Source organism: Geotrypetes seraphini, chromosome 19 (assembly GCF_902459505.1).
Source record: "Geotrypetes seraphini chromosome 19, aGeoSer1.1, whole genome shotgun sequence".
Lineage (NCBI taxonomy): Eukaryota > Metazoa > Chordata > Amphibia > Gymnophiona > Dermophiidae > Geotrypetes > Geotrypetes seraphini.
This window is the reverse complement of record NC_047102.1, coordinates 30506146-30519597: the sequence shown is the minus strand read 5'-3', so window position 1 is coordinate 30519597 and position 13452 is coordinate 30506146. Positions and strand designations below refer to the sequence as shown.

The following is a 13452-nucleotide window of genomic DNA, read 5'->3' as shown; positions in this document are numbered from 1 at the left end:
GGAACCCCCACAAATTTTGGGGGAGTACTGTAGTCACATTCTAGTTTTCAGTGTTTACATTTGTTAAGTATTTGATAGTCTGTCTTTCAACAGAGCAAGCAAATAAAAACAGCATGTAATAGAAGGAAAGAAAAGAACCACATCGTAATTGACAGGAAAGCAGAAGCAGTAAAATAGAAACATAGAACATGACGGCAGAAAAGGGCCACGGCCCATCTAGTCTACCCACACTAATGGCCCACCCCCTAACTATCTCCATGAAGAGATCCCACATGCCAATCCCATCTTTTCTTAAAATCTGGCACGCTGCTGGCCTCAATTACCTGTTGTGGAAGATTATTCCAGCGATCAACCACCCTTTCGGTGAAGAATGACAGTGGAGAGATAAAAACCACCTGTGAGGCTACCATCTCCCTATTCCCGGGCATGCCTCCCCTCCACCCTCCCACCCCCAGCCTATTCCATGTCACTCACTCTCACCAAAGCAGATGTTTTCGCAGGTCAGCATCACTAATAATGGCTTATGGGCTTTTCCTCCAGGAGCTAATCTAAAGCCTTAAATTCAGCGTTGCTAATTGCCTTAACCACACCTTCCAGATTCTATAGCTTAGTTATGTGTTGAGTGAAAATATCATTTCTTCCCGGTCCTCCTCATCTCTCCGGTCCAGTCCAGACACTTGGTTTGTCCTCTTTTGCTAGCAGTTGGAGATTGATGTAACCCTTGCTAGCCTAAAGTAGTCAATCCCAGGGTTTTGTTACCCTGAATAAATAAATTTTAAGGGGTCCAGGTTGGGACCAGTATCTCTACTCCACTGGCATTCAGTCAAGTAGTCCAGCCCAGAACGCGCGCATCTCCGACATCTAGGCCTAGGCACTTACACCAGCCCTATGGGTTCAAGTTTATTATAGCGTGATATACTGCTTTAAAAACCAAAGCGGTTTACAACATACTAAATTTAAAAAAAAAAAACAAAAAAAGAGAATAATTAAAAACAAGGGTGTTCCCGCTAAGCTGCGCTGGCGTGCGCTGGCGCACAAAATATTACATCGCAGCGCACAAGTTTCACGTCACAGCGCACACTCGAGCGGAGGTGAGAGGAAGCGGCGGCGGTCTGCCCTGATCGCCTAAGATGCAGCAGCGGCGGCATCCCCGTAATTTACGGGGATCATGAAAGGAGCCGCCGCTGCTGCATCTTAGGCGATCAGGGCAGACCGCCGCCGCTTCCTCTCACCTCCGCTCGAGTGTGCGCTGTGACGTGAAACTTGTGCGCTGCGATGTAATATTTTGTGCGCCAGCGCACGCCAGCGCAGCTTAGCAGGAACACTGGTAAGGACATATAGACCCAAAAATTCAGTTGGCAACACATGGAACAGGAGAGAAATGGGCACTTACACCAGCTCTGTGGTTGGCATAAATACGCCTAAAATATATGTAAGTATTTCACTCCATATGCTAGTATTCTATACTGGAAAGTAGGTGCCAAGTATAGAATTACCCCTTATGTAACTCCTCCCCCCACACTTTTACAAAGTCACACGACAACAGCACTGAAGCCCATTAATTCCCAATGGGCTTTGGTGTGATTACTGCAGGCTGCTGCGCTAATCGGGGGGGTGGGGGGGATAGTAACATAGGGGTCCTTTTACAAAGGCCGTCTTTTACTAAGGTGCGCTAACCGATTAGCACACGCTAATTGCTAACGCGTGTCTGTTAGTCTATGGATAGAAACTGACGGCAGAAAAGGGCCACAGCCCATCTAATCTACCCAGACTAATAGCGTGCCCTAATTCGATTAGCGCGCTTTAGTAAATGAGGGGGTTAGTTGTGGTAAAGAGTAGCCTTTGCATGCCTGTACCTGGTTTTTCCCCATGTGCTAAGGTTATTTTTGCTGCAGCAGTAAAATGGACAGTTTTCTATTTTTTTTTTTTTTTGTATTAAATAATGTCACCATTAGTGTGTGTGGTCATTTAAAAAAATGTTACCTTTTTAGCAGGAGGAGAAATATTACCTTTTGGTTAGAGCTACAGCCTCGGCACCCTGAGGTTATGGGTTCGAATCCCGCACTGCTCCTTGTGACCCTGGACACGTCACTTAATCCCCATTGCCCCAGGTACTTTAGATAGAGTGGGAGCCCACCGGGACAGTTAGGGAAAAATGCTTGAGTACCCAAATAATTTGTAATCCACATAGAATTGTAGGATGTGCGGAATATAAACAATAAAATTTACCAATACCTATTTTGTAGGTGTTGAGGGTTCATGTGGCAATCCTGCATTAATCAGTTAGATTGTGATAATGTAGCTGAACATAAGCAATGCCTCCGCTGGGTCAGACCCGAGGTCTATCGTGCCCAGGAGTCCGCTCGAACGGCGGCCCAACAGGTCCAGGACCTGTGCAGTAATCCTCTATCTATACCCCTCTATCCCCTTTTCCAGCAGGAAATTGTCCAATCCTTTCTTGAACCCCATTACTGTACTCTGTCCTATTACGTCTTCTGGAAGCGCCTTCCAGGTGTCCACCACACGTTGGGTAAAGAAGAACTTCCTAGCATTCGTTTTGAATCTGTCCCCTTTCAACTTTTCCGAATGCCCTCTCGTTCTTTTATTATTTGAAAGTTTGAAGAATCTGTGCTGATTAGCATTGAAACATCCCCTTTCTGCCCCCCTCCCCCTCTGCAGAAAAATTAAAATATTTTTTTAGCATGCAGTTAATGCTCACCAATTTGGCATTTACCGCACGACCCATAATATGCCATTTTAAGCTGCGGTGAGCATGCATTAGATCTTACTGCAGCTTATTAAAAGGACCCCATAGTAAATGATGGCAGATAAAGACCTGTATGGTCCATCCAATTTGCCCAAAAGGCAGCCAGAGTTGAACTGGCTGCTCCATGCAGGTTACCTCCCTCTATGTCCTGTTTAAAGTGTGAAGGCCATTTCAGCTTTGCTTTTCTTCCAGCCTCATTATCTATAGCAACTCATGGACCAGAACCCAGCCCACCAAGTGCTTTTTTCCTGGCCCTTGGAAGCTTGGCAAGTCTTGTGGTGCTTGCAGTGGGATCCTGGCTTCCCTACCGCAGCTCAGCTCTTTGGAAGCATGAGCTGATCAGTGCTGGAAGTTCAGGTTGATCTCACAGCTTTAAGTCTTTCAAGACGTGAAACCACGAGGCCAATCTGAACTTCTGGCACCACGTGGCTCAAGCTTGCAGAAAGCCAAATCGTGCTGAGGAAACAGGAATCCTGTTTATGTACATTTTTATGCGTGGAAGTTTAAATTCTGCATTAATGAACTGCTACGATGCAAAGCAATTCATCTGTGTATTCATTAGGGGCTGGATGTAAAGATTCATTGGGTTAAGCTAGATATTGAAGCTGCTTTGGAAACTATAAGGCATACATTTTATTGCAGCAATTAACCTGACTTGTTGGTGGCCCCTGTGGGCTGGGTTGGGAGTGTCCCCCTGTGCTTCTGCCTCATCTGGCTCTGGGGATCAGTATCACAACCATGACCCATAGTGGTAGTCTTCCTGTACTGCTGCTAGGAGGCACCTTAAATGAAATGATCAGTATTACTCAAATGACACATGTTTAATGGTAATACATGTCCTGGAATTAGCTATCCCAGCCATGTCTTGGACTCATTTGGAGCGACCCCAACCTACTCATACAGTCGTTGTTCTAATAAGGTCACTTAGTTGAGTCTCTGGCAAGGCTCGGGAGGAGAGCGTTGAAACCTAGTTGTACTAGGTGGTCTGCAAGGTAACAGAATGATCATCTTGTGTGAACGTATCAAAAATTCTCTAGCAGATCCATGATCCGCTTCTGTTCACTCTCTCGAAACTCCAGGCTTTTCCCATCACCAATATTCCGAGGCTGTAGCTCTAACCACTGCACCACACACTTCCATGGCCGATCTTTGTTGCTCTTATTTATTTATGTTTAGGCCTGCACTGCATTACCTGCTCTGACAGACAGCATGGGTATCCATGCTATTTGGCGCTGCGGGTGATGTGGTACCGTGTAGTAAGGGCCAGTCTATAAACAGCACCGCTCAGCATGGTTGTCAATCAACTGCTAGGCATTCTTAGGTATCACTAGACATCCTAGATCAGGGGTGTCCATACTTGTCTTGCGAGCTGCTTTTAAAAATGGCCAAGTCAAAATGATCTACCAACAATAAAATTTTTAAAAAACACAAAGCACACTGTAAGCAGAGAAAACATTAATTATCATTTGTATTCGGGGGGGGGGGGGTTTCAGAGATCAAGGCAGATGACTTTAAAATATGCAATGTCACCTCATCAAAAACTATACAAAAATAATAATAATAATAACTTTATTCTTATATACCGCCAACAATCAGCTCAGTGCTGTCCTCCTGTGGCCATTCCTCAGAATACAGGTATAATCGCTTAATCATTGGTATAAATTTACAGCAATGTTCACTGCACCCCACCTTCTCTGTCCCTCCTCAGACCGGCCAGCTAGCTGGAGGTCTTCTACCTTAAACATTCTGGAATTTATTTTTACCTCTCGCTTATCTATTAAAACATACAAAGGGCAGTAGAAGGATGACAAATGTTCAGTATATTAACTCCTTGCTTATAACATCTTAGAGACATGTATTTTGGAGGCATTGTGCCACAACTGCCAAATTGCCCAGATCCAGAAGGGAGATCATAGGTCAGTTCTGGGTTTATGACAGCCTTATCCTTGATCTCTTTGATTTTCAGCACAAAGTTCAGTGGGTAAAAGCAGGGACTACGAATCCCATAGTGCGTTAGGATGGAGGTTCAAAACCAGGACTGGCCAAAAAGGCTCCAGCCTGGAACTGGGAAACTTGGTAGCCCTGGGGGGTCGCTTACCAGCCTTTAGGGAAGACTCCACAGCTTCTGCACAGCCATCCTGAGGGTTGGTCTAGCGAGTCTCAAATGACCTTGGATTTGCTGCTCAATCTCAGGTCGACCAAACTCATTCAGTCCTGAATTTTATCCCACTACTTGCAGGGACTTGTTCTAACTGTCTACTGCTTTGTCTTGAGGAAATCAGACTGGCATTCAGTGGCGATAAAAGGTGGACTGGATACATTCGTTAACTAATCCAGAGAGGGATGGAGACTTTGAATATTCTTGTGTTTCCATTGCATTTGAACAGGGTCTTACAGGACTTATCACATTCATACCATTTAAAAGGTTTCTCTTCATTATATTTATACTTATTACATTCAGAACATTAAAGAGGTTTCCCTTCAGTATGTGTATTTATATGATATTGCAGAAACAAAGCATGCCTGAAATGCATATCACATTCAGAACATTTAACGGATTACTCTTCAGTGTCTTTATACTTATAACTTTTAGAACCTTTAAAAGGTTTTTCTTCAGTGTCTTTATATTTATCACATTCAGAACATTTCAAAGTTTTGTCTTCAGTGTGTATCTTTATACATATGACATTCAGAACATTTAATAGGTATCTGTTCAGTATGTGTGTCTTTATACTTATGACATGAACATTTAAAAGGTATATGTTCAATCTGTATCTTTATACTTATCACATTAAGAACATTTAAAAGGTATCTCTTTAGTATGTGTCTTTATATGATATTGCAGAAACAAAGCATGCCTAAAATGCATATCACATTCAGAACATTTAATGGGTTTCCTTTCAGTGTCTTTATACTTATCACATTTAGAACATTTAAAAGGTATCTCTTCAGTATGTGTCTATTTTATTTTATTTTTTTAATCTTTATTCATTTCAAATCTTAAATCAAGTACAATATTGGGCTAGGTTTAGCCACAGCCATGCCTGGCACAAGCCGAGCTTTAGGGCTAGGATTGTGACATACCCTCACCTTTAAGGGTTGATTGTCCCTGCCTGTCAGGGACATGTGGCCCTCATCCTGCATCCTAGATAATGTGTCTACATTGGTGCTTAGTTTGCCTAGGCGATGCTCAGTATCGTTTCCGGGGTTTATTAAACCTTTTCCCCTGGCTTAGGGCTGATGGGTCTGGGTCCTCAAAATCCTCAGGCCATCTTAAGATTGGAGTCTCATATTGCCCTTCTGAAGCCCTATTGTCATGAATTTTTGGACTTTCTAACCCATCTACCCGCTGAGCTAAGGCAGCTATAACCTGCGTCATACCGCCTAACTCCTCCTTTTTCATTTGGGTGATCTGCTCCTTTAATTCACTCAGGTCCTGCTCCATCTCCTTAAAGGTGTCTAGGACCTTCTCGAAGTGTTGGGCATGCTGCTCCAACCGTTCTCCTTGAGCCCCTGTATCTTCAAGCTGGCCGGGCAACAATCCTGGGAGAGGGCTACCTATGGATGCTCCTACCCCAGTGGATCCAAACCCTTGTTGCCCCCTTCTTGTGTCAGGGAGGTGTTCCCACTGTACTAAGTCAGGGTGCCAAATCCTTTCACATATTACCTGGGCTACCCGATCGCCTACCCATATTTGATAATCCGTATCTCCTTGGTTTACTAGGAGTACGGCCACATTACCCCTATAATCTGGGTCAATAACTCCTGCCGAGACATCAATTGACTGGTTCAAAGCTAACCCAGATCGAGGGGCTATTCTAAGATAGGCCCCTGGTGGTGGTGATACTTGAATATCTGTTCGCACCAGGGCCCTCCCTTTAGTAGGGATGGTCTGTTCTTGGGCAGCATACAGATCATAACCCGCTGCCTTCGAATACGCTCTCGTGGGGGCTATAGCTTTATCTGAGAGCGGGGCCCAGCGAATAGTCGGCCTCCAGCCCTTAGCCTTTGGTGTTTTAAATCGTCTTCTCCTCACGGGAGAGGAGGTTGCTCTCCTCACCACCCGACTCCCCAACACACATTTCTCTGCGCTACTTTTCCCTGTTGGAATCGTTATCTGCGATAGGGCCAGCCAATCCCTTCCCAGGATTAATGGATAGGGGGCTGTTTCTAACACTGCAACCGGTATAGGGATTTTCTTCCTATCATACTCTATTGTCACATTTCTCAAAGGGTATTCCCTGGATTCCCCATGAATGCAGGTGATAGGCACCCCCTTATTTCCTCCACTCAGGTCCTCGCCCAAGTCATCCCAAAGTTGGGCAGAGGTAACCGATTGCTCAGCCCCCGTGTCAATAAGAGCCAAGACCTCTTTACCTGCCACGGAGACGACCAGATGATATTCCTCGGGAATCCTGACTCCCTTTCCTTGGATTGCTATCAGGTCTTTTCGTAGCCTACAAGCTCTTTGAGTATGCCCAACCTTCCCACATCGATAACAGGTGAGAATCTTTCCTGACACCGGTTCCTTAGGTTTGACATACCCAGAGGTTTTCCCCGGTTGCCCTGGGCCTATGGTTACCCTTGGTTTTTCCAGAGTCTGCACAGAGGTTGCTCGCTCCTCTTCGGCAGCGCCTTGGGCATCTAAATATGCCTCCGCAACCTCCAGAGTCTGGATCAGGGTTTTACAGCCTTGTCTCCTGACCCAACCCCTCAGACTTTTAGGGACTGACTCGAGGAATTGTTCTCTAATGATTTCTAGAACCAAGGCCCTGGGGTCCCCTAACCAAGGGTATAGCCATCGTTCAGCCAGTTTGGATAGTTTCTGCACCAGTGCCTTAGGTCTCTCCTTCTCTTGCATTATGGTCGATCTAAATCGCTGCCTATAATGCTCTGAAGTATAGCCTAAGTATTCCAAAATATGGCCTTTAACTGCCTGATAATCATTGGCTAATTCTGGGGCTAGGGTCTGAAAGGCTGACAGTGTTTCACCTGCAAGGCAGGGTAGAAGCCTAACAGCCCACTGACCCTGAGGCCAACCAGCAGCAGTAGCTACCCTCTCAAAGGCGGACAGGAACTCATCTGGAGCATCTGCCGGCGTTATTTTACAAAGATTAAGCATCGCAAGAGGGTTAGCTACCCCTGTAGTTTGCTGAGCACCACTCAGTCCGGGCTCACTGCCTGTGTCTGGCGAGGGTCTTTGCAAAAGCTGCGACAGTACCTTGGTTTGCAACCCCATCGCCAATACCATCTCGTCATGCTGTCGCCTTGAAAGTTCTTGCGACCGATACCATAACTCTTGGTTGGTTTTAAGCACGGCTTGTAAGTCTTCACTCTGCTTCTGTCTCTCGGCGGTTAGGAAAGCCATCAGCTGCTGCTGGTCCATCCTGCCTTAGTGCCTAGAATAGAAGCAAAAAGAAAAATTCTCCAAGTGCGGTACCTTACACCTGCACCTCTGTCTCCCTCACCAAACCCCTTTACCGAGGTACTCTTACCAGAGTGATTGGTGAGTCTACGCCTGGGTTTGTAGGCCTCCTTGGCCTCCAGTCGCTTGTCTGCGTTTCTGTCCTCACAATGCACACCGGCTCCTCGCATACAAGGTCAGACTCTTCCGGAACGTCTCCGCTATGCTGCCAGGATCCTCTCTTCTCTCTGAAGACTTCGTTTCCCCAGCTAGCGTGAACCACCAAGTCTAGAACCAGCTGCTTCCGGACAGGAACTAAACAAACAAACTAAAACAACAAGCTAAAAAAAAAAAAATCCACAAAGTTTCAAACTTTTTTTTTTTTTTCCAAAGTTCACCTAAATGTCCAGCAGGAGGCGCTGTATCCCACTCCTGATACCAATTGTGGCGTTGCCGGTGCTCATGTATGGATTTGGCTCCGGTCAATGCTCACGATAGCGCAACTCCGACGTGCTTCCCATAAAAGATGGAAGTCCTGCTGGTCACCGTCCAATATATAAGGACAAAACATTCAAAAACAAGTCAATTCAAAGTTCAATCAAGTCCCCTTTTATTGTGGAGATAAGCTTGGAGTAGACTTCAAGTCAATCTTTCACCAAACCATAAATAAACAGGTAAAACAAAAAACCAGAGCTGGAAACTAATCCGTGACAGCTCTCACCTTCATGCAGGTCATCAAAGTCAATGAAAGCCAACAGTCTTGAATTAGCTGCTTCAGAGGAATTTCCTCGCTTTGGTGTCATGTCTACCACCCCTAGCCCCTTTAGAGGACTTTCCCCATAAAGAGGAATATCCTCTCTCTGCTCTCGCAGAGGAACTTCCCCATAAAGAGAAATTTCCTTGTTCTAATATTGCGTCTACAACCCATAGCTACTTCTGAGGACTTTCCCCTAAAGAAGAAATTCCTCATTATACCCTATAGTCCACCACACCTAACCGCTTCAGAGGAATTTCCCCATAAAGAGGAATTTCCTCGCTTTGGTGTCATTTCTACCACCCCTTAGCCCCTTTAGAGGACTTTCCCCGTAAAGAGGAATATCCTCTCTCTGCTCTCCCATCTACCACCCCAAGCTGCTTCAGAGGAACTTCCCCATAAAGAGGAATTTCCTCGATCTAATGTTGCGTCTATCACCCATAGCTGCTTCTGAGGACTTTCCTCATAAAGAGGAATTTCCTCGCTTTGGTGTCATGTCTACCACAACTAGCCCCTTTAGAGGACTTTCCCCGTAAAGAGGAATATCCTCTCTCTGCTCTCCCATCTACCATCCCAAGCTGCTTCAGAGGAACTTCCCCATAAAGAGGAATTTCCTCGATCTAATATTGCGTCTACCACCCCTAGCTGCTTCTGAGGACTTTCCTCATAAAGAGGAATTTCCTCGCTTTGGTGTCAGTCTACCACAACTAGCCCCTTTAGAGGACTTTCCCCGTAAAGAGGAATATCCTCTCTCTGCTCTCCCATCTACCATCCCAAGCTGCTTCAGAGGAACTTCCCCATAAAGAGGAATTTCCTCGATCTAATGTTGCGTCTATCACCCATAGCTGCTTCTGAGGACTTTCCTCATAAAGAGGAATTTCCTCGCTTTGGTGTCATGTCTACCACAACTAGCCCCTTTAGAGGACTTTCCCCGTAAAGAGGAATATCCTCTCTCTGCTCTCCCATCTACCACCCCAAGCTGCTTCAGAGGAACTTCCCCATAAAGAGGAATTTCCTCAATCTAATGTTGCGTCTATCACCCATAGCTGCTTCTGAGGACTTTCCTCATAAAGAGGAATTTCCTCGCTTTGGTGTCATCTCTACCACAACTAGCCCCTTTAGAGGACTTTCCCCGTAAAGAGGAATATCATCTCTCTGTTCTCCCATCTACACCCCAAGCTGCTTCAGAGGAACTTCCGCAAAAAGAGGAATTTCCTCGATCTAATGTTGCGTCTATCACCCATAGCTGCTTCTGAGGACTTTCCTCATAAAGAGGAATTTCCTCGCTTTGGTGTCATGTCTACCACAACTAGCCCCTTTAGAGGACTTTCCCCGTAAAGAGGAATATCCTCTCTCTGCTCTCCCATCTACCATCCCAAGCTGCTTCAGAGGAACTTCCCCATAAAGAGGAATTTCCTCGATCTAATATTGCGTCTACCACCCCTAGCTGCTTCTGAGGACTTTCCTCATAAAGAGGAATTTCCTCGCTTTGGTGTCAGTCTACCACAACAAGCCCCTTTAGAGGACTTTCCCCGTAAAGAGGAATATCCTCTCTCTGCTCTCCCATCTACCACCCCAAGCTGCTTCAGAGGAACTTCCCCATAAAGAGGAATTTCCTTGCTCTAATATTGCGTCTACCACCCATAGCTACTTGCTGTTTCAACTCCTCCGAGTGCTCTGGTAGCTGAATTGGCTTCACAACTCCTCCTGCTGAGTTGACTCCCGAACTCAGCTGGTCAGAAGAGGGAACACCCCGTGACATTCTCTCCTCCATCTGCTGCTCTAACGCCCCAAGACGACTTGGAGGACTCCGCTTCTCCGGAGATATCTTTGTTGCCTTCTTGTTCGTGTCCAACGCTGGAGGAAGACGTCCATCGGGACCGCAGCTGCTGCCAAAGGTTCATCGAGCAAAACACGACGCTTCACCATCTCGAAGATAAAAGCAGCCCCAGAGCTTCCGTGGTGTCTTCTTTTGGCTCTTAAAAGAGCCTTTGCTTCAATCCTAGCCTTTTTAAGCTCTTAAAAACAAAGATATCTCCGGAGAAGCGGAGTCCTCCGAGTCGTCCTGGGGCGTTAGAGCAGCAGATGGAGGAGAGAACGTCACGGAGTGTTCCCTCTTCTGACCAGCTGAGATCGGGAGTCGACTCAGCAGGAGGAGTTGTGAAGCCAATTCAGCTACCAGAGCACTCGGAGGAGTTGAAACAGCAATTGCCTCTACCACCCCAAGCTGCTTCAGAGGAACTTCCCCATAAAGAGGAATTTCCTCACTCTAATATTGTGACTATCGCCCCTAGCTGCTTCTGAGGACTTTCCCCGTAAAGAGGAATTCCTTGCACTGATCACACATCTACCACCCAAAACAACATTAGAGGAACTTCCCCATAAAGAGGAATTTCCTTGCACTGCTCTAGCGTCTACCACCCTTAGCAGCTTCAGAGGACTCTCCCCTAAAGAGGAAATTCCTCACTCTGGTCTTACATCTACCACCCCTAGCTCCTTCAGAGAACTTTCCCCGTAAAGAGGAATTTCCTCGCTCTGCTCTCGCATCTACCACCCCAAGCTGCTTCAGAGGAACTTCCCCATAAGGAGAAATTTCCTTGCTCTAATATTGCGTCTACAACCCATAGAGAAATTCCTCATAATACCCTATCGTCCACCACCCCTAACCGCTTCAGAGGAATTTCCCCATAAAGAGGAATTTCCTCGCTTTGGTATCATGTCTACCACCACTAGCCCCTTTAGAGGACTTTCCCCGTAAAGAGGAATATCCTCTCTCTGCTCTCCCATCTACCACCCCAAGCTGCTTCAGAGGAACTTCCCCATAAAGAGGAATTTCCTCGATCTGATATTGCGTCTACCACCCCTAGCTGCTTCTGAGGACTGCTCTCTCATCTACCACCCCAAGCTGCTTCAGAGGAACTTCCCCATAAAGAGGAATTCCTCAATCTAATATTGCGTCTACCACCCCTAGCTGCTTCTGAGAACTTTCCCCGTAAAGAGGAATTCCTTGCACTGCTCGCACATCTACCACCCATTAGAGGAACTTCCCCATAAAGAGGAATTTCTTTGCACTGCTCTATCATCTACCACCCCTAGCAGCTTCAGAGGACTCTCCCCTAAAAAGGAAATTCCTCACTCTGGTCTTACATCTACCACCCCAAGCCGCATCAGAGGACTTTCCCCGTAAAGAGGAATTTCCTCACTCTGCTCTCGCATCTACCACCCCTAACCGCTTCAGAGGAATTTCCCCATAAAGAGGAATTTCCTCGCTTTTGTGTCATTTCTACCACCCCTTAGCCCCTTTAGAGGACTTTCCCCGTAAAGAGGAATATCCTCTCTCTGCTCTCGCAGCTAACACCCCAAGCTGCTTCAGAGGAACTTCCCCATAAAGAGGAATTTCCTATATCTAATGTTGCGTCTATCACCCATAGCTGCTTCTGAGGACTTTCCTCATAAAGAGGAATTTCCTCGCTTTGGTGTCATGTCTACCACAACTAGCCCCTTTAGAGGACTTTCCCCGTAAAGAGGAATATCCTCTCTCTGCTCTCCCATCTACCATCCCAAGCTGCTTCAGAGGAACTTCCCCATAAAGAGGAATTTCCTCGATCTAATATTGCGTCTACCACCCCTAGCTGCTTCTGAGGACTTTCCCTGTAAAGAGGAATTCCTTGCACTGCTCGCACATCTACCACCCCAAACTGCATTAGAGGAACTTCCCCATAAAGAGGAATCCCCTTGCACTGCTCTAGCGTCTACCACCCTTAGCAGCTTCAGAGGACTCTCCCCTAAAGAAGAAATTCCTCACTCGGGTCTTACATCTACCACCCCTAGCTCCTTCAGAGGACTTTCCCCGTAAAGTGGAATTTCCTCACTCTAATATTGCGATTATCACCCCTAGCTGCTTCTGAGGACTTTCCCAGTAAAGAGGAATTCCTTGCACTGCTCGCATATCTACCACCCTAAACTGCATTAGAGGAACGTCCGCATAAAGAGGAATTTCCTTGCACTACTCTAGCATCTACCACCCCTAGCCCCTTCAGAGGACTTTCCCCGTAAAGAGGAATTTCCTCACTCTGCTCTCGCATCTACCACCCCTAGCTGCTTCTGAGGACTTTCCCTGTAAAGAGGAATTCCTTGCACTGCTCGCACATCTACCACCCCAAACTGCATTAGAGGAACTTCCCCATAAAGAGGAATCCCCTTGCACTGCTCTAGCGACTACCACCCTTAGCAGCTTCAGAGGACTCTCCCATAAAGAAGAAATTCCTCACTCTGGTCTTACATCTACCACCCCTAGCTCCTTCAGAGGACTTTCCCTGTAAAGAGGAATTCCTTGCACTGCTCGCACATCTACCACCCCAAACTGCATTAGAGGAACTTCCCCATAAAGAGGAATTTCCTTGCACTGCTCTAGCGTCTACAAGTTTAAGTTTCAAGTTTATTAAATTGTTTGATTAAACGCTTTTCCAATTTCAAAGCGTTTTACATAAAATAAAACAGAATTTAAAATGGACTCACTTATACATA

At 46.1% G+C, this 13452-nt stretch overlaps 2 protein-coding genes across 8 annotated transcripts in view; one reads left to right on the top strand and one right to left on the bottom strand.

The window, feature by feature from the left end:
- LOC117352039 (anoctamin-3-like) overlaps positions 1–13452 on the top strand; it is a 115557-nt gene that overhangs the window by 4669 nt on the left and 97436 nt on the right. The gene's annotated exons all lie outside the window — the stretch shown is intronic.
- LOC117352037 lies at positions 5713–8475 on the bottom strand. Its single transcript, XM_033928044.1, has 2 exons — positions 8263–8475; positions 5713–8166 (listed from the first exon to the last, which is right to left on the bottom strand). Exon 2 carries the CDS (start codon positions 8151–8153, stop codon positions 5958–5960), a length of 2196 nt encoding a protein of 731 aa, XP_033783935.1. The 5' UTR covers positions 8154–8166; positions 8263–8475; the 3' UTR covers positions 5713–5957.